Here is a 22,171-nt window from a genome sequence, read left to right as displayed (position 1 = left end):
CACTGAACTCGAGGGGAATTTTTAGCAGGTACCTTCATATATGCATATTGTGTGTGTGAATCGCTTCAAATATTGTAGCAAACCCTACTTAATCACTTCGTAAATGTTCAGTTAACCAACGATTAGCTACTGCTAAATTCCTGTGACGCTCTCTTAACTGTGAACAAACCTTAAACTGCTGCTAGACATATATAATCGTTTAGACATAAACCGCTGACCGAGACCAGGGTTGGACCCAGCCACGCCCAGGCTCCTCTCTGAGAAGGAGTTCGGAAAGCAGGGGGTCCCTTCTGCAGCTCCTGACACAACGGGGGGGTCCCCGTTACCCCCTTGCACTTTCAGTCGCTGTATAAATCATTCTAATTTGCTTCGACCTCAATTCTCCTCTTTTTCTCTCTCTTTATACATATTCCATCTATTTAATAAGTAATAGAGTGAACCTTGCCATCGAACTTTGTTAAAACACACTTTTATAAATTTCTGTTAAAAACACTTTTGCAAATATCTGTGACGGTATTAACCACTCATTCGCACCGATTGTTCCATAAACCTACTTTTGTTCATCAAAGCTGTTTGCAGCACTTAACCGGGCAGGCGAGGGACTCTTCGGATGTGCCATCTGTCAAAATAAGAAAAGGCTCAGATCGTGGAATATGAACTTAGTACTAATTATGACTGAGAAAAAAATACAGTGCAATTCTTAGCTGACGCCATAAAAGAAAACAGACACAGCAAATCCTTAAAATAAAGGACATTATTAACCCTCAGATTTTGTTCTCCTGCAAACTAGGACTATGACGTCAGAGATGGCGTTGAGATGGCCACTAGAATGGCCACCAAAAAGCAACCTTTCCTCTTAGCGTTGTCAAATAACCTGCTTAAAGACAGGCAACGGCATTTCCATTCTGCAGTTTCCTTACCATTAAAATGGGAATCAGTAAAACAAGTGCCCTTGTTTGTGGGTACTGAGGGCTTTTGGAGAATTATGGAGAGGCTGTAACTTAGATAACACGTACCAACGGCACCGCGCTGCAGGGAACAAAACCCGTATGAACTTCTGCGGATTTTAGAGCCAGTTTATCCTTCCAGAAAGAGAGGCATCGTGACTTGCCTGAAATTTGCGCCGCAGTGCCTGTGTCATTATTGGTGTCAACCCAGACCCACATTCAATGTTTTCTTTACTATTCAGTGGAGTGCCGCCGGGACTCCTGCAAAGATTGGAAACAAGAGGAATTACGATTAGTTCTCTGTTTTTTCTAGAAAAACAGAACAAGAGAATAGAAAGGAACTTACCTTTGTATATTGACTTTCTTCAGATGTTTTCGAAGATCTAAATGATTTTTAGGAGGGGTACTAAAAGAAAAAAAAAAATTGTTAAAATATTTTCCACTCTGTAAATAGAGTTCATTACTGTTTGGAACAGAAAAATCTAATATCAAAGAAAGGAAGAAAGTGTCTTACATTAAGGAATTTGTAACGTGAGTTGATGGCTTGGATTTAGGTCTCAGACTAACACTCTGTAAATCTGAGACTGTAATTAATGCCCTGCGTGTCTTCACTGGTGATTCTGCCTAAAGTGAGAAAAGAAATGTTACCACAAATAAAACTTTAGAAGGCCTCACTGGCCTTAAATCTATTTAATATTTATACTCTGAAAGACTTCTGTGGTTTATGGCTTTTATGCTTTTTGAATCATAAGATTTCAATGTGCCTTGGACAAAAACAGATTTATTAAAAAAAACTTCTGCAAACAGGATTTCAGCTGGGCAAAAGAAAGCCCCAAATCCATTGATAACACACAGACATAAAGCTACATGAAAGCTACATGCTTCCTCTAAAATGAGGAGAACTGTCCTGCATGCCACCCAAGACTGGAGTTAGACACTTAATTCCTTCACTTCAAATGCCCGCGTGCAGAATTAGAAGGATTACTTAAAGCTGATCACTGGGTTTCTGGAAGAGAACTAATTTATTGAAAAAATTCTATGAGGGGCTAAGACAAGGGTTGCGGGAAATACGCCAGTTCCAGCATGGAGTTTGCCCCAATACACTATGATCCATTTACCCACGTCTCCTCCAGTTTACCTTGTGCATTCTCAGGTTGCTGTTCGTCTTCTTCAGTTTAACGTTCAGGAGATCTTTGAGAGTGATCTGCATCGGCCCATCTTTTTTCACTGATGGTGCCTGGAAACAAAGGTGGTTGGAAGGGAAATGAGGACCGGCAAGTGACTGAGCGTTCACAAAGACACACGTTCCCGATGAAACCAGGTCCAAAGGACCCAGCCATGAGCGAAGAAAAAGAGGAACCTTCTTACTCCCTACCAGAAGTGCTTTAGAGCCATTGCCCCGTTTGAGGAGGAGAGGTGCTGGTGGCAGTTTTGGTGGCGGCAGTGGCGGCGGCGGCGGCGGAGGAGGAGGAGGAAGAGGTGGAGGGGGTGCAGATACAGGCTGCAGCTGTATTGCAGAAGGCCCAGATACTGATGACGGCGGGCCCATCTGCATTTGTACAGGAGCACCCAGAACTGGTTCACTGCACCTCTGACAAAGAGAATTTTCTGAAGACAAAGCTCCAATTCCATTCATCTGAAAACAATATAAATAAATAAGAGAATACTAAATCCACTGGCAAAAGTAGATGGCATTTCAGAGCAGAGAAGTTCTGGCTTCAGTTCATCCAGAAAGACATAAAAAGCCTCTTAGGAAGCTCGCCAGCAAACCAGTTCCCTCTAGCTATGAAGTAACCGCAGTTTAGTAATGCTGAATGCGAAGAAGAGGTGAAACAACGCCCAGTGAGAAGCTCTTAAGATTTCAGCTTATCTGCACTGACCGCAGTTCCTTACGTGCTTACACAAGCAAACGTTACCCTGCCCCACTGGGACTGAGACTGACCTGCAGGGTTCCTTGTAGTCTGGAAAATTCAGTTTCCAACTTTTCCAGCTGCTCTCTGAACGTATTTAGCTCCCTTAAGTAGATTTGTGATGGAAATATGGTGTCTTTAACCACATTAAAACTCTAAGCATAAAAAGAAACCAGATAAGCGTTTTCACCAAGTTGTTTCCAGAGACAGGACTATGATTACTACTGAAAGTTCTATCGCAAGGTCTTCTCATTGTAGTCAATGGAAAGGCACAACACAAAGATGCAAAATTTCACCAAATATTTCCTTGGCAGGAACCCAAGGAGTGACTTTCTCCAAAAAACTTTAACTTCATCTACGAATTCTAAAGTATAATTCACATTTGACCTGAAAAATTCATACAATTATTTCTTCTATGAAAGGACTGCACCCTTTGTCACTGCAAATCCTTGTGATACTGCAATCAAAAATCTACAATTTCACGTATGCATTTAATGTCCACAGTTGCTTTGACACTCTTCTCATTCCTTCAACAGTGTCCTGGTTTTGGCTGGGATAGAGTTGATTTTCTTCCTAGTGCTGGTACAGTGCTGTTTTGGATTTACTATGAGAATAATGTTGATAACACACTGATGTTTAGTTGTTGCTAAGCAGTGCTTACACCAGTCAAGGACTTTTCAGCCTCCCATGCTCTGCCCAGTGCACAAGAAGCTGGGAGAGGGCACAGCCAGGACAGCTGACCCCGACTGACCAAAGGGCTACTCCATACCGTATGATGTCATGCCCAGTGTGTAAACTGGGAGAGTTGGCCAGGGGGCAGTGATCGCTGCTCGGGGACGGGCTGGGCATTGGTCAGCGGGTGGTGAGCAATTGCATTGTGCATCACTTGTTTTGTATATTCTTTTATCATTGTTATTATTATTCCTCTGCTGTCCTATTAAACTGTCTTTATTTCAACCCATGGGTTTTACTTTTCTTCCCCCGATTCTCTCCCCCATCCCACCGCGGGCGGGGGGGGAGGAAGGTGAGGGAGTGGCTGTGTGTTGCTTCTTTGCCGACTGGGGTTAAACCACGACAGACAGTAAACACAAAATATACTTTAGATGTTTCAGCAGACATAACTAAATTTACAGCTTAGTTCTCAGATCTGACTGTATGTTTGGCATCTGAGCGCTAAGAACAACCTCACGCATTGGCAAAAATAGAGAAGTAGGAAACTTACCTGTACAACCGTGTTCTGGCACCAGCAATACAAAACCGATGCTGCTGTTGTAAAGGGTTTTACCACGTTTTTTACATTGGGCAAGGCCAATGACCAGAGGGAGGACAAATGGCTTGGGACAGATGATGAGTTTGGAGGAAGATCACCTGCTGACCTGGGACAGAACATTTCAGAATGAAGCCACAATTATATTTATCGTTTCAGCCTTTAAAAAAGTTAACTGTGACCAATCACCTGGAAATTACAAGTACCAGCAACAGCAGGTGACAACAGAGTGAACATGAGCATAGAGAAAGACCACGATACATTTCGATAAAGGAGGGGGGGGAAAAAAAGTGTTTTTCATGCACATTAAAGTGAATGATAGATAGAGTACTGGAAGATACACAAGATGAAACAATTCCATAGCATCCATGCCAGGATGTAGACAGGCTCCGAACACAATTCTGTTACCTCAGTTCCATGAACTGTCAGGAGCAAACAGTGGACCCAGAAATTGAGTTAAAAGGAAAAGTTCCAACTGAGCCTCTTACCGTGGAGGACAACCTGAGCCCTGGGGGTTACCAGCATCTTCTTTTTTTTCAAGTAGAAATTTTGCTCTGGCTCTCCGTTTTCGTCGGCGTTTCTTATACTTTGCCATTACTTTTAAAAAAAGACACATTTAAAATTAATGTATAGAAACACACCCACTTTCACGTGGGGACAGAGCTATTGCCAAATAGGTAGGGAAGAACATGGACTGCTTCTCAAAAATCCAGTCAGAAGTTATTCACAGATGTCTTGCTGGAAGCATCACATACAACTGACAAAAAATACATCGTTCTCCTAAGTACCTTTGATCCACTGAGATGTACTTGTACACAAGAGAGAGGAGTGAACAACGTAGAAAGTACCATTTTATGTGGGCTTTTCTTGATAGTTTACCCTTAAGTGACAAATATTGCATTTTGGGAAAGTTACGTTTCTGGAGAACGTAGGCAAAAGGCGCGAAGAAACCACAGAAAGAGGGCCCCGGCCTTCCCTGACCGTAGGCGCTTGCTCAAGCGTTCCCTGAACAACCGCCCCTCATCCCCGTGGCGCGACCCCCACCGCGCCCCGGCAGCCCCCCTGCTCCTGCGCGGGGCCAGCCTCCTCGCTCATCTGCGGAGCCCACACCGAGGGGCGGCCGGTGCCTCGCACGCAACCGCCCCAGCAGAGCCGGTGGCGGTGCCACGGGTGGCCGAGGACACGGGGCCGCCTCGCCCCCCCCCCCCCCCCGCCCCTCCGCGCCCCCTCAGCCGCCGCTCACCTCCCCGCCCGCCGCCGCCGCCGATTCCAACCGCTGCCCGCGCAGCGCGCAGCCAATGGGAGCGCCGCTTTCTGCCGTTCCCTCCCCCGCGGCCCGTGATAGCCGCCCGCTGATTGGCCGCTGGACGGACGCGGGCCCGAGCTCGACGGGAGCGGCCTAGCGCTGCTCCGCCCCGGCCGAGGGCGCACTGAGGAGATCCGCCCCGCCATTGGATAAAGGTTTTTCAGCCCCGCCAATCGGCTGCGGGACAGCGCTCGGCTGGGAAAGGCCAATCGAGTTGGAGGGCGGGGGCGCACCGGCCCGCCGGAGGGAGCCGGAGGCGGTGACCGGCGCTTCCCCGCCCCGCCGGAGCCGGGCCGCAGTTAATCGACCGCTCCCCTTCCCGCCAATTGCAGCGCTACGCTTCCTACTCCAGCCAATCACTGCTAGATTTCACTCTGGACCAATAGCGGCTCGCGGCGCCCCCCCACCCAGCCAATCACTGGCTGAAGCTTTTCTACCAACCAATGGGCTCCCCCCTACCTCGGAGAGGGTTTACATTCTTCCCGACCCAATGGCGAGCGCCCTCTGTCAGCGGCGAACCAATGGGAGGCGAGCGGCGAGTACAGCTGCCCAATGGGAGCCGCCGACTCTCCCATCCTGCGGAGCGGGGGGTGGGTATTTCCCCGCCGCCACCGCCGCCTGAGGAATGTCAACTATTCAACATGGAGCCGGCGGTTACCAAGCTCCAGGCCATGGTGAGTCCGAGCGGGCGGCGGGGCTGAGGGGCGGCCGGGCCGGCAGGCGGCGGGAGCGCCTCGGAGGGCACCTGAGGGAGGGGAACGGAGGGGCGCGGGCGCGGCTGGGGACGCGAGGGGAGAGCGGCCGCTCTCCCCTTGCGTCCCCAGCCGCGCCCGCGCCCCATCCGGGCCCTGAGCGAAGCCCGCGCGGGCCTCGACGGGGCGACCACCGCCCGCCCTTCGGCTCAGGCGAGTTCGGCCGGGCCCGTCCATTCCGCGCCCCCCCCGCTACTTAATGGTGCCGCTCCATTCACCCCCTCAGCGCGGGGGCAGGGCCCGGCCATTTCCCTCTCACCTGGGGGGGGGGGGGGGGGGGGGGAACGGGGACGGACACGGACGGGTTCCGCGCAGTCCCGGGCGCGTTTATCGCCCTCCGCGGCGGGGGAAACGGGGCCGCTGAGGGGCGCGGCGGGACCGGTCCGGTCCGTTTCGTTTCCCCGTCGGGGGGGCGGGGGGGGCCGCGGCGTAGAGCAGAGCGCTCTCGGACTAATCCATTTTCTGTTAGCGGGGGGGTGAGGGTGGAGCTCTCACCTGGGCTGGCCCATTTTCCCTGCGGGGGGTGTCGGGGGCCGGCTGGGCTGTTTCATTCGCCCCGATGGGGCGGGATCGCTTCCCGCCGCGATGGCGCCGCGCCTCGGACTCCGCTGCTCCTCCGCCCGGGGTGGACGGGGCAGGTAGAACGGGGCAGCTCCGAGGGGCTGGCAGCGGGAGAGGAGCCGGGGAGCCTCCCCCATCGCCTCGCCGCGGGTGGGCGCTGCGGGGCCGGGCCGCCCGCCCTGAGGAGAGGGGCGTGGGGGGGCCGGGCCGCCCGCCCTCCCGCCGGCGCTCCGGGAGCAGCGCACCGGCCCTTCCCGGCCTCCTTTCTTCGCGGGGTCTCGGCTGCGGCCGGTCCTGAGGAGAGAGGGTGGCTTTTCCTTCAGCCGTTCAAGTTTGCGTAGTTCTTCACAGCGTTTAACTTCGTTTCAGCGCTCTTTGGGCCAGCCCCTGAAGGCAAGCCTCAGCTACCTTATGGAATAGTCGCCTTTCTGCCTGCCCCGCTCACGGAAAAGCGAGAAAAAAAAAAAAAAAAAAAAAAAAAAGCTTTCATGTATTGAGAGGTACTGGAAAACTCTCTCCAAACAGCCAAGTTCCTTGTGACATCCTTCAAATCTTAATTTTCATTTTTGCTTCTCTATAATGTCATCTTGTTTACACTTTTTTTTTTAAGTTCAAATGCTTTGGAAATATTTTATGCATCCAGATGCTTAATAGATAATATAATTTCTATCCCTAAATCCTTAATAAATTAAAATGCTCATACTGACATAGTTCTCCAAAATATGATGCTCCTTTGGGTTTTGCTTGGAAACTTCCAGAAGTTTTTTGTAACTTTAATTCTCCTATCAGCAGTTTTAGGTAACTTAACTGATAAAATACAGGTGTCATGGAGAAAAAAGTACATTATTCAATACAGAGACAAATAATACGATAGATTTCTCTCTGTTTTTTTTTCTCCTCTGGCAATTTTGGTTTCACGTTCTAATTAAGAAATAAGTAAAAATTAGCTTAATAGTCTCCTAGTTCTTATCTGTACACAGTAACATCACCCAAGTGGAATGCTCAAGAGAAATTAAGAATAGGAGGAACGCCAGGAGAACGTGGTGGGGAATATTGTATATCCACATTATCCCTTAACGTAATGAGTGCTAGGCTTTCAATTTAATACACAAAATTGGTGTGCTGCTTGATGCCCCATGTTTAAACTTCTTCAGTTTACTTTTGCTGGCTTTATTGCTCCTTCAGTTACTTTTCTGCAGCACCAGCATAATGTATCCATTAAAGCATCAGGAACAGTGGGCAAGTAAGTGTTTGTTGTCTGAAAAGAAACAACTGGCTGAAAGTTGTCTAAATGCGAGCTTGTTCTGCTAACGTGCCTTTGTCACCTCATCGGGTGACCTGCACGTCACTGCAATAGTGAGACACTTCTGAGTGAATGTTTTAAGCTGTAATACTGTCTTCTGCTACCAAAGTCTGCTGCAAGCCCCCTGGAGTGGGGGATCTTGACTTTGGATTTAAGTAATACTTTTGAGAACCTATTACATAATAGGTAGGCAGAGTTAGATTGGCCATTAAATAGAAGTAAAATAACAGTGTTAGGTGAAGGTTTAAATGCCACTTGTAAGTGATATAATGACGGAGATTCCTCTGGAACCCATGGTAATAGAATCTCCTGTGCAGAATTCCCACGGGGAATGGATTTACATCAAGTATGGACCAACCCCGAGGCAGGCCAGTGGCAGTACATGCAAGGTGCGTCCTGGTGTACCGGATGGACTGGAGACGGGTCAAAGGACAGAAATAGTAGAGAACCCCAATATCCTAGATGGAACCGTACACGAGTTTTTAATTGTTCCACGATTGATTATGAAGTCCAACGATGGAGCCCGGTTGCCAGAGCTTTACGATTAGGGTGTCTTTGTAGAAATTATTCCACTCATATAAATGATATTTGGACAGGTACTGTGATTCGAAATAGTTTTGTTAATTGTAATAAAATGACAGTGCCTTCCATGGGTCGTACTGTTTGGGTTAGTGATGGAACTTGGACTAATCGATTACTTTTAAAATGAAAAGTGTGCCAACATACTTTAGGTATGTTAACCTTGTGCCCCCTGTGGAGAAGACGACCGTTAGGGTTCCAATTATGGGGAAGATTGAAGCAAGATGAAACAGACCCATGGAGACACCCCTCTACGGGAACGACAGTAGGATGGATATTGGAGGCAATTTTTAGTCCTCAAATTACATCATTTCAAAATCACAGGTGGCTATATAATTTAACACGACAAATAGAAATATCAGCTAATGCGACAAGAAGAGGGCTACAAGATTTGAATACCCAACTACAAGCTACAGCTAAAATGGCTTTACAACACACATTAGTGTTACACTTAATGTTGCTACATGAACATGGGGTTTGTGGAGCTTTAGATTTAAATAATAAAGACTGCTGTGTTCACATTCCAAACATTACTGGAAATCTAAACGATCAAATGGACAAAATAAAACAAGTGGCAAAGTCAAGTTGTGACCTGAGGGCCTCAATGGAAGTGGGATGGTTAAACAAAATATTACGTTGACTTGGATTCTCCCTTACTGGATGGTTGCAGAGCTTACTGTAAAACTTAATCATTGTTACAAGCAATTATAACTACAATTCTACTTTATTTGGATGTATTCAGAGTATGATAGTAAGGCAGGTCCCAGGAAATGATATGCTGTGGATGAAAAGAAAGAGTGAGACATCTGAGACTCATGAAAGGGTCTCATAGTCTCAAAGTGGGGAAATGATACCCCGCAGAAAGTGGAATTCTCCACTGAGCAAAGCTATGAACCACCTGTGCTCTGCAAAAAGAATCTGGCAATAAGGAGAAGGAGCTAAAAGATAAGTATTTGTTTTATTAACAAACAGTGGAAAACTAAGGACTACACCCTTGAAGAGGAGCTAACAGACTGATAAAAGGGAACATCCTGGTGCCAAAGGCTGGCTGATGGCCAAAGAAACATGAAGTCAGATAAAACTGCAGTAACTGGGTGAAAGGTAAATGTGGCGAGGGGAGATTGCGACCACTGACTCAATTCAGGACTGGAAAGTCTTGCCTCCCCCCACCTGAAAAGAGCATGCATGATAATTTGCATAGCAAGTGGGGCTAATTTAAATACAGTAAACCAATAGTGCATGAAATATTAATCACTAACCAATAAGTGTAAATTTGGGTGGATTTATACTAATCGTGTAGCAGGATAAATACGCTGTAGTTTTGTACTGAGGTGTGCTAGATTTGTGGAACTGCCACCTAGCACCCATCTTTGTGCAAACATGAAGAAAACAAAACACCTCTGCTCTGTGTGTTAATTGGCGTTTGCACGCCGGGCTAACGACCCCGCTTTTGGGACAACAATACTATTTCTGTTAAGAAATAAAAAGTAACAATTTGAATAAATGCCAAAATACCTGCATTAGTTGAAAGATCAGATAATTCAAAATATCCTACGTAATTCTCGGTTTTATTGCACTTTAAAAATAAGGTGGTGCGTTTTGGTTTGTTTTTTTCTTTGAAGAAACCATGCTTTTGAGGAAGTAGGGTTATTTTTGCTCTTCTTTAGCTACTGAACTGCAGTCATACTGAATACTTAGAGTGGTAGTAATATACAGTATTTTTAATTCAGTGACATGCTCTATTCTTGTCAGAGCTCTGAAGTTGTTATAATTTCAAATTCAAAACCACAGCTTTGCCTATAATGTAAGCTTGATCTCTTGTATCTTTTGTTAGTAGTATTTATTTTTAAAAGCCTAGTTTAGAAATAATAATTTAGAAATCTGTTTAGAGAGACCTAGATTAGATTTTGATATTTATTTATTTAATGTTATGGTTTGTTTATGTGTTTTATTGAAAGTCTTGCTTTCAAGTGATTCTCACTTCAGGACATGTAATAGTCAGAGAGGTATTTTGGCCCCCTTAAAGTTAACAGGGGCTTTTATATATGGTAGTGGAAGAAGACAGTAATGGGTCACTGTCTTATGATCTACTTTACGAGTCAACCAAAATGATCATTGCACAAATAATTTCAAGGTGGAGAGCCTGTTTGGGTCAATTATCTGCACAGCTGGTGCATAACAACTTCCAAAGGTTTTGAGATTATAGCTTTGTCTTTCACCCCGTTCTAATTACCCCAAATCATTTGGGTCATCCATTTGAAAACTGACTTGATTTTGATTTCACCCTGTTAGTCTTACGTTTTTCTGTTTGATTCTTCTGTTAATTTCTTCTAGCAGAAGATGGAAGATGGTATTCCGGGCTGCCTTCTTCCACTAAAACTGCTGGGTGGCACAAGGCAGTTGCATCTTCGCCTGTTTCTGTTGTTTTCTTTTTTTTCCTTTTTAAAGAAAAGGGTGATTTCTTAAATACACCTCGAACAATTTCACTTACTAATTTCCTAGATCCAAACTTCATTCAAAAGTGCAATATTTTCCTTTGTCATTGTTTATGTTAATCAGAATAACATATGCGTATCAGAATATGCATTGGCAACTGTCTCTCTCATATTGCAGCTTTGTGTCTCTTGCTTTTCCTTCTGCTCATTGTTTCTTCTTCCTGGATTTCCTGTGAAGTCAGCTTTCTCCACAGAAGTGTGATAAAATAACACTTCTTATTTCCCCTGAGGTTTTGACATGCATTTCATGGAAAGCTTCATTTTAGTCTCATGGAACCAGGGATAAACTAATTTGTAGGAGCTTAAAAAGAACAACGTGTATGAAAATACCAGGTAATCGATGGTTATTTGAAGCTATTGCTCAAAGTACAATAACAAGAAGAGCTGAATGAACCGTAACATCTACAATATCAGATCAGATTCATTATGCAAAAGATGGTAAAGCTGACTTATTAACAATTCAAGTAAGAATACTGGGTGCTGTAGTTTAGGACTCGGGCACCTAAGACTGTGCTGCACAAGCATTCACTGAAGTCAGCTGGGACTGGAGATCTGTCCAACAGCTTCCACAGAGACAGTCTGGCCTCTAGCGAAAACACGGTATGTGGTAGTTGTTGGGGATACATGTAGCCTTCTGTACAGCAACCACTTTGTTAACCTGTAATGCTGAGGACTTCACGTACTGAGCTAGCGCCTTCCAGTATGCACCTCAGCAGTCCGCACTGAAAGAAATTTCATGGACATCCATTTAGTAAAATCTGGTAACAAATGGATAACCTGACCGATGAGCTGAGGGTGCTTCATTCAGAGCAATTTAGTTAATTTCTGTCACCGTATTTTTGGTATAGTGGACCTACTTTTTTCTTTGAGTGGTGTCTGTCCAGTGCCCTTTTTATGTTGTACTACTAGTGATCATGCACAAAAAGCAGTGCAATGTTAAAAGGGCATTGGCCAGCAATACTATCTACGTTACTCCTCCTCCTCCTTATTATAGTCACATGTCAAAAGTCACTATTGTACGTCGGAGACTAGAATGTGATTTGAAAAACAACTGTAAAATGGGATTGCCACTAATTTATTTTTTTGCACTCATCTAGCTATTTGTGAAGGAGAAATGTTAAGTGGTCTTTTAATGCCAAATACCATCAACTCTCTGTGTGTGCTTCCTCAGAAGTGAGTGCCCTACAAAGAGGAAAGAACACTGCGTAGCGCTCTTATTTCCTACAGCGTGTTCTAGAGAAATGTTACAGGTGCGGAGTTGACTCAGGTTGTTGCTCTGTGTGCATCAGCAACCATCCTTCTCTCTCCACTCCACTCCTCTCCTCTGTTTCTTTGCATTTTGTTGTTAAGAATTTTAGCACCTTCAAACCCTATGAGTTCTGAAACTTTTTATATGAAGTTACTGTTTTTGTTAAAAAAGAAACACATTTATTGAGATTTATGAAACGCACCTCCACTTTGATGGTGCTCTGACATCCATGTGGTAACCCCAGTGGCAACGTACATCCACAATGCTGGGAAATGAGTGTGTGTTCAAGTGCATTTTAAAGTGATTCAATATCTGCAAATAAGAAAAATGAACTCTACTGTCCAGAAAATGTTCCCTGTAATGCAGTTTAAGAACATCTGTCTGGTAGCAGTTTAGAATCTTGGCTTGCTATGAGGCACATCAAAGAAATAAATACATTTGGAAATGCAGTTTCCAGTTAAAAGAGCATCAAATTGTTTGAAATTGAATTTCTGACAGATACGTTGAGCATTTTGTTGGGGTTTTTTTCTCCTCACGCCCCCCCCTCCCATCAGTGGAATGACAGGGATTATGAGTAATAAAAATGTCTTGAAATATCTGAGTTCTTGTGTGTCTGTATTAGGACTTGGTGAACATTAACCTTATCCAATTCTCCATGATCCACAGAAACCACTATCTGACTCGACCTATTTTTTTCCGATACGTATTTTGAGTGTATTGATTACTTGTACAGAATTCTTGCTGCTAACGAATGCTCTGACTTTATTGCACTACTGTACTTTACAGCTAGCAGTGCAATAGTATTGTCAAAGCATGTGAAAGCAGAGTGCGCAGCGATGGCTTGAGTCTGGCCTCGGTTTCTAACACTTTCTTCTAAGCCTGTGAGTAAATTACAAGTTGACGTTTCCCAAACTGCATTTTCTGTGTGATTGTTGTACAACACTCAGCATATGAATGGTCTTAACCCCTAACGTTAAGGTGAGATTTTTGCAGGTGTGTGTTTGTTGAAATACAGCAAGAAATAAATATTTATAAAACAAAGGAAAAATGGATCATAATGGAGGAACACATGGTGGTGCTTATAAACATGCTTTGAAATTGCTGATAATAAACTTTGTTTCTTTTAGAGTTAGCATACTTTCAGGAGAAAGCAGTGAGACTGAACCCTGTTATTACTTTCATTAAGCACAAGCCTTAAAGTTATAGCCACATGATGGATAAGCATTCAGCTTCACATTCCATTTTTAATGTCTTGAATCATAGTAGTAGCATGGTATTAGTGGCTTTTTGACTGTCATTCTGTAAGCCTCAAATTATCAATATTGAATATTTCAGGAACAGCTTCACAGATGTTTTTGAAAGCCACCCATATTCATTGTCTGCTTTCCCAAAAATTAGTAATCAACTCGAGGAGTTGGAGAAAAGCAAAAAATGATCTTTTTGGGGTGCCTGCCTCTAGAAATGAAAACCTAAAAATGTTTGCTAGGGGAGGAGAAAAGAAATGATTGAGCAGTTAGGAAAAATTCCCTCATGAACTCTTTAAAAATACGTAGTGTAATAATAAGTATTTTATTCTCGCATTTCATCATGACTGCTTTCTGGGGTAGATGTGGGAAGGAGTTTCATTGGGCGGATGGTAAGTTATGGGAGTAACGGGTGAAAACTTTCCCTTTGATTTATAGATCTACAAGGTCTAGCTTTATTTTCCTTTTCTTAGGCTATTTTTTGAAAATCTGCTGAAGGTGTGTGTATATATGAAAGATCATACATTTTCACTACATCAGAAAGGGGATTTTACTTGTAGAATATCTTGGATCGAACACTGTTCCTTTAGGCTACCTGAAGTTCCAGGTCCTCAGGGGTATTCATGGCAGTTCCCGAAGGTGGATCCCAAGGCTGATGTTTAAAACATAAACATCCTTTTGGTTTCCAGGCCTGACTACAGGCTACATCCAAAGACTACTGAAGTTTGTCACCTTAGCTGCTGTTACAGCACTGCCAGTTAGTACTTTGGGATACAGTTGTTAAATACAGCTTTATTTTGGTCCTTAAAGAAGTTGTATTGGTTACTTCAGGGTTAATCTCAATAGTGAAAACCAAGTCAAGTAAGCGATAAGCATTTTTAACTTGCTTTCATCATTGTCTCTTCTGTGATGGTTGAATCACCAAATTATTACGTTAAAAAATTCATGAGTTGTTTGTGAACTGGGAAAACTGCCTTTCTTTAAAGCCAAAGTCCTTAATAGATATTAAATTTGCAGCCTAAAAATTAATTAAGTAGTAATGCTATCAGCAGACTGTTTTACAAGGCAATTAGATAATTCTTTGGTGGCTCATTTATCCCAAGGAAAGAAATGTGATGTCATCAATTTTATTATCTATTTGTCAGTCTGGTTTATAGGGGAATAATAAAATATATTATGGGTATTACTACCATCTGAGAGAATGCATTCCTAATATAATTAATAGTAAAATCTCTGTTGATGGGCTTGGATCCTGAACGCTTATTTATAATCTCTGCTGTGTAAATAACTGAGTATTGCAGTTTTGCTAACAGAACATTTAAGGTTTGAAAAGAAAAGTAACTAGCCAAGAAAAAGCTCTAGAAATTGATGGAAAATCTGTTAATATCTCAGGAGGAAAAAAAAAAATCAAACATCTCCTGCATTAAGTGATGATCAGTTTAAAAAGAGTGCGTGTTCTTTTCTATTGCTAGAACGTACTTCTTTGGTGTACTACTAAAACTTCATCTTGAGAGGTTTGGCATTGCTAGGGAGATGGACGATAATGTAGTAAGAGATGGAGATGTTTTAATGCGTTTTGGGGAGCGGCATGAAAAAGGTACTAATGGCAAGGGGCAAAGGGAACAGTTGGGTAATTGGGGTTAGACAAATGGAAAGGGTGAATTTCATAGAAGTGAGTGTGTACACACATGTAATTCTTACATGTGAGAGGAAAATGGTTATGTTAAGTCTGAAAGCTTACGCGTGTCAGCATAATTGGCAAACATTAACTAATGGAATAGATTGGAGGAATAGAAACTTAATTTTATAGTACGTGAGCCTTCAAAATGGAGGCATCTGGCTTTTGCGTTCCTGAAATACGGGAAAGGCGAATGGTTGGGTTTTGTCTGCAATTTTTGTTTTTTAATACACTGTGGGTGATCTTAAATATTTTAGTTCCAGAAGGCAGAATCTGATCTGGATTATATTCAACGCAGACTGGAGTTTGAAATAACGAAAGGTCTTCCTGATGATCTAGCACCAGAGGTAGAATTTTCAGATTAAATTAATAGATTTTACTGCATTTTGCATAAAGTTGGTAATAAATGGATAATTTTCTTTAATCTTAAAATATATGTGGCTGTTCTTTTATCTAGTTGTTATTTGGCTGTATTATTATTATTATTATTATTATTATTATTAAAATATTTCTTGCATCATATATCAAGATAACTGGCCTAATATGAATTAAGTGCAGAAACCAACAAAAATTCCTTGATTTCTTGGTATAGTGAAATTCTCCCATGTTTTGCTTTGAGAAATGAGTAGTAGTGTTAACACCTAAATTTAAGAGACAGATTCCAATCTGAGCTAAAACGCAGCCTTGCTCTGAGATCAAAGATAAACGTGCTAATAAGCAATGATCAAATTCAGATTTGGGGGAGAGATGAGAGGAAGAAGAAAACAAAAAATGGCAGCATGTAAAGGGGTTTATAAATAAGTCCTTGTCTCCATGTATATTGTGACATATAGCGGAAAAATAATCTCTTCAGTTAGAAGTCCGTAACTTATTCCAATGCAGAAAAGCCATTAAAAGTCACTAACACAAGAAATTCATCCGTCTGTATCCGTTGTGGAACCATGGAGTTGTGCTGTTTTATTAACACTATCTATCATTTTTGCTTATGAAAAATTAAATGTATAGATGAAACAGATGCTCACAGCTACACTTCTCATTGTAAAGGGTCATTTCATGTTCTGTTTTAGCGGCTCTAATGCCGACACTTTTAATTGGTATGTGGCCACGTTAACTTCTTAAATAGTTTAAATGTACTTTTAATTTCTGTGTAGGAAAATCCTGTTTCTCTCTTGAAAGAGCTCTCAGTGGTGAAATCTCGTTATAAAACGTTATGTATGCGGCTGGAAAAAGCTTCCATAGAGCAGAGAGAAGCCATGAAGGCCATCCGTGCTGCTCTAGAGAACACAACGAAAATGGTTGAGGAATTACAGCAACATACTGATCTCAAGGTAGCATTTTCCTTTTAATCACTCGGGTCTCACTCCTGTAAATGAACATGTATTTGTGTAAGCTTTATGTGGACGTGAGTAGTTCCATTGGCAACTGTTATACGTGCGGGCTCTTACAAGACTCTCAGAAGACTGTTTACCAGAAGAAACGTTCACAAGATTGGAGCTCTTTTTGTAAACCATAAGCCTGATTCATCACTCAACAGTTAAGCTAGTGGTAGTCAGTTTTGGAGCTGAAGTAGTACCGTACTAGTGTGAATGGCATGACACACGTTTGAATAATTTCATAGGAATTGATGCCTCTTTGCACAGCTGTGTCCCAGTTCTATACTGACTTCTTAAAAGTAGCTACCTTTTAAACGGCAAAAAAACTTTTAAATGGCAAATGTATTTTCACTGTCTAAAATGAGTATGTTAAAACTAATGCATTGTTACATATGTGGTGGAATTGCTGTTGGTGCAAAGAAATAAGTTTTTCTCAGTATCTATTTATCTATGAAAATGCCCCAACAATAAACAACACATTTTCACAAGTGGTCTTCAGACACAGCTTCATTACAATTTTGAAGAGGTTATGAAAGCATTAATTCCGTCCCTTTGCAAATAAGGTGATTTAGATCACAAAAGTTAATTCATAGTCTAGTGGCAAAGACAGAACTGGCGTGACTAAAACACATTCCCAGATCTGAGCTCTCACTTTAGTGTTCTAATGACAGTGCCCCAAGATTGTGTTTAATCTGTCAACAGCTCTAGACAAGTTATTTGTAAGTCCTTGTAGATGAACTGTACTGTATAATGATTTAAAAGACAGTAGTTATATGTCACAGAAAGAAAAAAAAATATTTTCTCTCCCTGTGTTCCAAGGATATGCTGCCAAGAATAATTTCATATTTGGATTTTGTTAAAGTGCAAGACTCTTGTCTCCTGAATTACATTTAGACTTTTTAGATAAAGATTTTTTTATACTTTTTATATTCCCTAAACCAAAGATTGAGTAAACTGTTATGGAGAAATGTAAGTCTTTAAGTGAAATACTACTTCTTATTGAATAATTTATCTTCTCTCCATTGAATCATTTATAGTATTGATGTTAAAGGAATGTTATGGTTGGATTTTTCAGAAATGTTCAGCTTGTAAATTTGCTTTCATTTGAAGGAAAGTAGGAGACTACTCTGAGTTTCCATGAGAAAAGGGCTACACAAACATTGCATTCTTCTATAAATACCATCACCCTAGGAACTGAAAGTATCAGAGTTCTCTGTTTGTTTGTATTTTTTCCAGCGCTTACCTCTGTCAGAAGAAGAACAGGCTGCAGCACAGCAGTTAACCTGCCTAACTGTTAAAGAAATGGAATTGCTAGCGGAAAAGGTAATTAGGCCACAGAGTGTCAGTATTCCAGGAGCCATTCATCCTGAGTAGCTCAACTGCAGTCAGAAGGGCTGTTTTTGTGACTTAATACCTCTCAAATGAATAGAATTTTTCAGAAATGGTTTCTAACAAACCTCTTCATTTTTATTGTATACTGATTCAGTTTATGATTTGTTCCAATTAGATTGTTCATGAAGGAAAAAATTTTGCAAAGAGGGAAGACTTTGTTCCCCTTATTTTTTAGTTGGGATATGCTTATGTTTCCTTTCAGAGATGCGGTTGATTGCTTTTGTCGACCTTATTGTTCTGCTAACGCATTATATAAGAAGCCTTTGGGTGGGAGTGAAGAATGTAATTGATTCTAACCAATGTATATCAAAATTGAGAGAAATTTAATTTCCTGTAAAATATTAAATAAATTTTGGAATATGAGTAACAATAAGTATATTCTAACTGTAATGCAGTAGAACATAGATGTAAACTAATACTTGTTTAACAAGTCAGATATTCTCCCATAGCTACTCAAAGCACAAACTTCTATCTAACATAATTACCTGCAAAGGTTTGGTCTGGGTCTCATATTAAAAGCAAAATATTTAAGAAGGTTAATAGAGTGTAATTATCTCATTGACCTTAACTTTTTCTACATGTCTTCTCACTGCCCGCTACTCTTCTGTCAGAGGATGCCTCGCTTTCTGTCCCTTTATTGCTACGGTTGGTTTGCATGAAAGCCATCCAGTATCTTGCAGCTTCATTCACTCTTTGTTTGCAAATATCTTCTCCTACCTTGATAAGTGCTCTCAATTTCTGTCTTTCCGTTATTTAATTCTAAAGCACTTAAGATACAGCTGGCATAAACCAGGCCCAATGCAAAATGCAGCTATATCCTACAGCTGCTGCGGCCAGTTCACTTGGTGTCAGTCCCTGCGTTGTCACTGAGCGTATTTAGAAGATGTTCTCTGAAAGGCAGAAAGAATGGAGGGATGTCACGAAGGCCTTGGGATTTTTTTCGCCAGTGCTGTATTTCTGGCTGAGGAGAGTTACCATACAGCTACCTTCAGCTTGTCAGAACTGTCAGCCTCTGAGGCTGCGTGAGAATAGGAAAGCCGTCTTCTTCCCCTGCTGCATGTGCAGTGCTGTCAGCTAGATCCGTGCCAGAATGCAAAGGAGGAAGCTGAAGAGGCTCATCTGACTTGTATATAAATCTTTCTGTATCTGTTGTAAACTTATTTTTATTTGAAACCAGGGTTTGTTGAATGCCTAAGATTTTGCTGCTGACTTCAGTGGCTGCAAGGTTATCCAATGGTACAATGTAATTACTCATGCAGAAATGAAATTGTAAGACAAATTTCTAAACAAAATCCAACAAATCCTGACATTGTCTTGTTTATTTTTAGCCATTTTGTTCAGGATCAACAGTCCCTGGCTCAACTGAAGGTAAGTGCTGAAAGAATAATCTTCCCATTGTTTGGTTTGGGTTTGTTTTTTTCCCCGTTGTCTGATCTCCCCGACACACACCCAGCCCCAGTAAGCAAGCTTTGTGAATAGTATCAGTCTCTCAAGACTTCCATCTCTAATATTGAACTCTAATAGTTCTGTACTATTTAAACATATCAAGTCACCGTCTAGAATTCAGGGAGTAAGGAATTAAACTGTTTTACTTTCTGAAGAAGGCAGATATTGTAAATAACTTCAGTTGACAAATAAAGGCTGTTTTACCCATAGTACAATAGGGGCAGATCTCTCAGTACGTAGGAATAGGCTGAGACCTAGGTATGATTTCTGAGCTCTTTTATTTAAAAAACGTAGAGCCTATGATGCACAGTAAATTCACTGTTTTTACTCTCAAGCACTAGTAACTACTGCTTTTATGTGAAGAATTTAGACTTTAATATAAGCAAGTGAGCCTTTAGTTATATTCCACATGGAGTTCCCATGTCTCTGGAAGCTTTTTTTGCTTTTGATGATATTGAAGTGGATAGCGTTGTGTTTATGGTCTGGAAGAAATTATGTACTAGTCTTACCATAGAAATAGCTCTTGTTCAATCCATTTATCCCTACTTATAGAAAGGAATTTTCCTAGTTCTTTTAAAAAACCAAAACAAACCAACCAAACAAAAAAACGCCAAAAAAAAAAACCTGGTCACTGACAGACCGAATTTATTAATCCCCGTCAGAACTCAAATTAAATGATTTTTCACTGGGTCTGCAGATACAGCAATAGTTTGGAGGAAGTATCTTCTATCTGTCCTTCTTCCTGCTGGAAAATCTTCCTTTAGACCCGTTTAGGGGGTTTATTAAAAAGTAATGAAAGTACTTTCTATCTTTGGCCTAATTCTGAAGAAACAAATAGCTTCTATTTCCAATTTTTTAGAATTGCAATTCAAACCGTTGACTGAGGAAATGCTTATGACTGTACCAAGGAGCATCAGAAGTACTGTTAAACTAGCAGACTTGAACGATTTTTACAGGGAGTTATTTAACCACTTCATTGTAAATAAGAACAGGTAAGACTTAAAGCCATTCATTAGTAAGAATTTTATAAGCTGTAAAGAAATTCAGCCTTTTCAAATTAAACAAAAACAGTTAACCATGTGCTGCTATATTACAACTTCATAATTTGATTTTACTCCCCTAGACTCTTCTTGATTAGGTACATACCCCAAAGTGTTAGGCCGTCATACAAAACCCTCTAAATTAATTTGTATAAAAATGGCTTGTACGATTTGATAATTTTCAAAACTGAATGTCAAGTTCTTCAGAAACAGATTTTTTTCACTTCGGTTTCACTGTGCAGGTGTCTAAAACTGGGTCTATTCAGGAAGGTTTTGCTGACACAGTCATACCGCCAAACCCTTTCAGCTTTTGGAATCTGCATCCAGACTGGAAAAGTGAAGGCCTAATGCTAAACCATGACCCCTGAACCCTGCCCTCCCCACACCAACCCCTCTGGCCTCCCCGAGCCCTGACCCCTGTCTGGGATGTGTGCTGCGGATTTCTTGCAGGCTGATATTAAAAATAAGGAAGTTTTTAACTCAGGAATTCTGTTTCTTTAAGGCTGGATTAGCAAATGACGGTTCTCAATTTGAAGTAGCACAGAAAAGTTGATGACAATCTGAATAAGCATGAGAATTACAGAGCACTCGCAAAAATCGTTCATTAAACAGTATGTGCTTTTTAGCCTTTTTCTGCCAGACCTGATTTTTGATAACCTGTTTTGCTAAATAGCTTGCTTTTGTCTTGCAGAGCGGCGCTGAGTGTTTCACAGATGAACAAGATGAATATGAAAGCCACCCATTCAAGAATACAAATCTTGAAAGAACTCGCTATTGTGGAACTTGACCAACAAGGAAATGTTACGTTAGTTGTGTAAATGAAAGCTCAGCCCATTCTCATTTGACACACAAGCATCTTGGTCATAGCTCCTGGATTATTAAGCAGCAAGTATTTCTCTGGTGTCTAGGAGTTCTAAGTCCACTGTTGGAAAGCTGTTAATGTTTTTGAATACAAATTCTATTTATGGTGCTTAAAATTGGAGGGTTAAACATTGAGGTTGGTATTTTATCTTGGATATTTATAGGACTATAGTTGATGCATTTTTGAAGAGTATTGTTAGCCATGTGGCACTTCCATATTCTTACATTCCTGAGTGGGTTTTTAAGACTAATAACCCAAGCCACTTAATTGTACTTACATTCCTAAATTATGAATAAATAATGAAAGCCAAGGAGACGAGGCCATAGATCTATTGCTTGTGTTTACGTGACCCTGAGCCCTGCCCTAACCCCTGAACCTGGTCCCTGACCCTTTTTTATTTTCCTTTGATGTGAACTGCCATGGGGTGGTTTGGGGTTTTTTTTTTGTTTGTTTGTTTTTTGTTTTTGTGTGTGGCTGGTTTTTTTTTCTTTTATAGTCCAGCAAAATTGCAGGCTCACAGAATAGCTGAGGTTGGAAGGGACCTCTGGAGATTGTCCAGTCCAACCCCCTGCTCCTGAAAAACTCCAAGGATAAAGACTGCACAACCTCTCTGGGCAACCTGTTGCAGTGTTTGACCACCTTCACAGTAAAAAAAGGGATTTTTTTTTTTTCTTATGTTTAATGCTTTTATGTTTATTTTGGCCTAATTTGAGAGAGTAAGATATCTGAAGTTTATTAAATTCCTACAGTTTTTGTGAAAAATTATG

The 22,171-nt window shown here is 41.7% G+C and overlaps 2 protein-coding genes across 4 annotated transcripts; one reads left to right on the top strand and one right to left on the bottom strand.

The window, feature by feature from the left end:
* Positions 1 to 27: 27 nt before the first annotated feature.
* On the bottom strand, positions 28 to 6,711 carry PRR11 (proline rich 11). Its single transcript, XM_082328575.1, has 10 exons — positions 6,678 to 6,711; positions 4,613 to 4,721; positions 4,080 to 4,233; positions 2,890 to 3,012; positions 2,323 to 2,583; positions 2,086 to 2,184; positions 1,462 to 1,571; positions 1,294 to 1,353; positions 1,112 to 1,208; positions 28 to 619 (listed from the first exon to the last, which is right to left on the bottom strand). The coding sequence occupies exons 2-10, from the start codon at positions 4,717 to 4,719 to the stop codon at positions 551 to 553; spliced, it is 1,080 nt and encodes a 359-aa protein (XP_082184701.1). The 5' UTR covers positions 4,720 to 4,721; positions 6,678 to 6,711; the 3' UTR covers positions 28 to 550.
* Positions 6,029 to 21,787, top strand: SKA2 (spindle and kinetochore associated complex subunit 2). 3 transcript variants are annotated; one of them, XM_082328571.1, is made up of 7 exons: positions 6,029 to 6,104; positions 15,549 to 15,638; positions 16,443 to 16,619; positions 17,901 to 17,987; positions 19,385 to 19,424; positions 20,362 to 20,494; positions 21,234 to 21,787. In XM_082328571.1, the coding sequence occupies exons 1-7, from the start codon at positions 6,072 to 6,074 to the stop codon at positions 21,358 to 21,360; spliced, it is 687 nt and encodes a 228-aa protein (XP_082184697.1). In that variant the 5' UTR covers positions 6,029 to 6,071; the 3' UTR covers positions 21,361 to 21,787. The 3 variants fall into 3 exon arrangements, with proteins under 3 accessions (XP_082184697.1, XP_082184699.1, XP_082184698.1); XM_082328573.1 differs by lacking the exon at positions 21,234 to 21,787 and adding an exon at positions 21,045 to 21,125; XM_082328572.1 differs by lacking the exon at positions 15,549 to 15,638.
* The last annotated feature ends 384 nt before the right edge of the window (positions 21,788 to 22,171 follow it).

Source organism: Platalea leucorodia (assembly GCF_965183815.1).
Source record: "Platalea leucorodia genome assembly, chromosome: 16".
Lineage (NCBI taxonomy): Eukaryota > Metazoa > Chordata > Aves > Pelecaniformes > Threskiornithidae > Platalea > Platalea leucorodia.
This window is presented reverse-complemented; position numbering and strand designations above follow the sequence as displayed.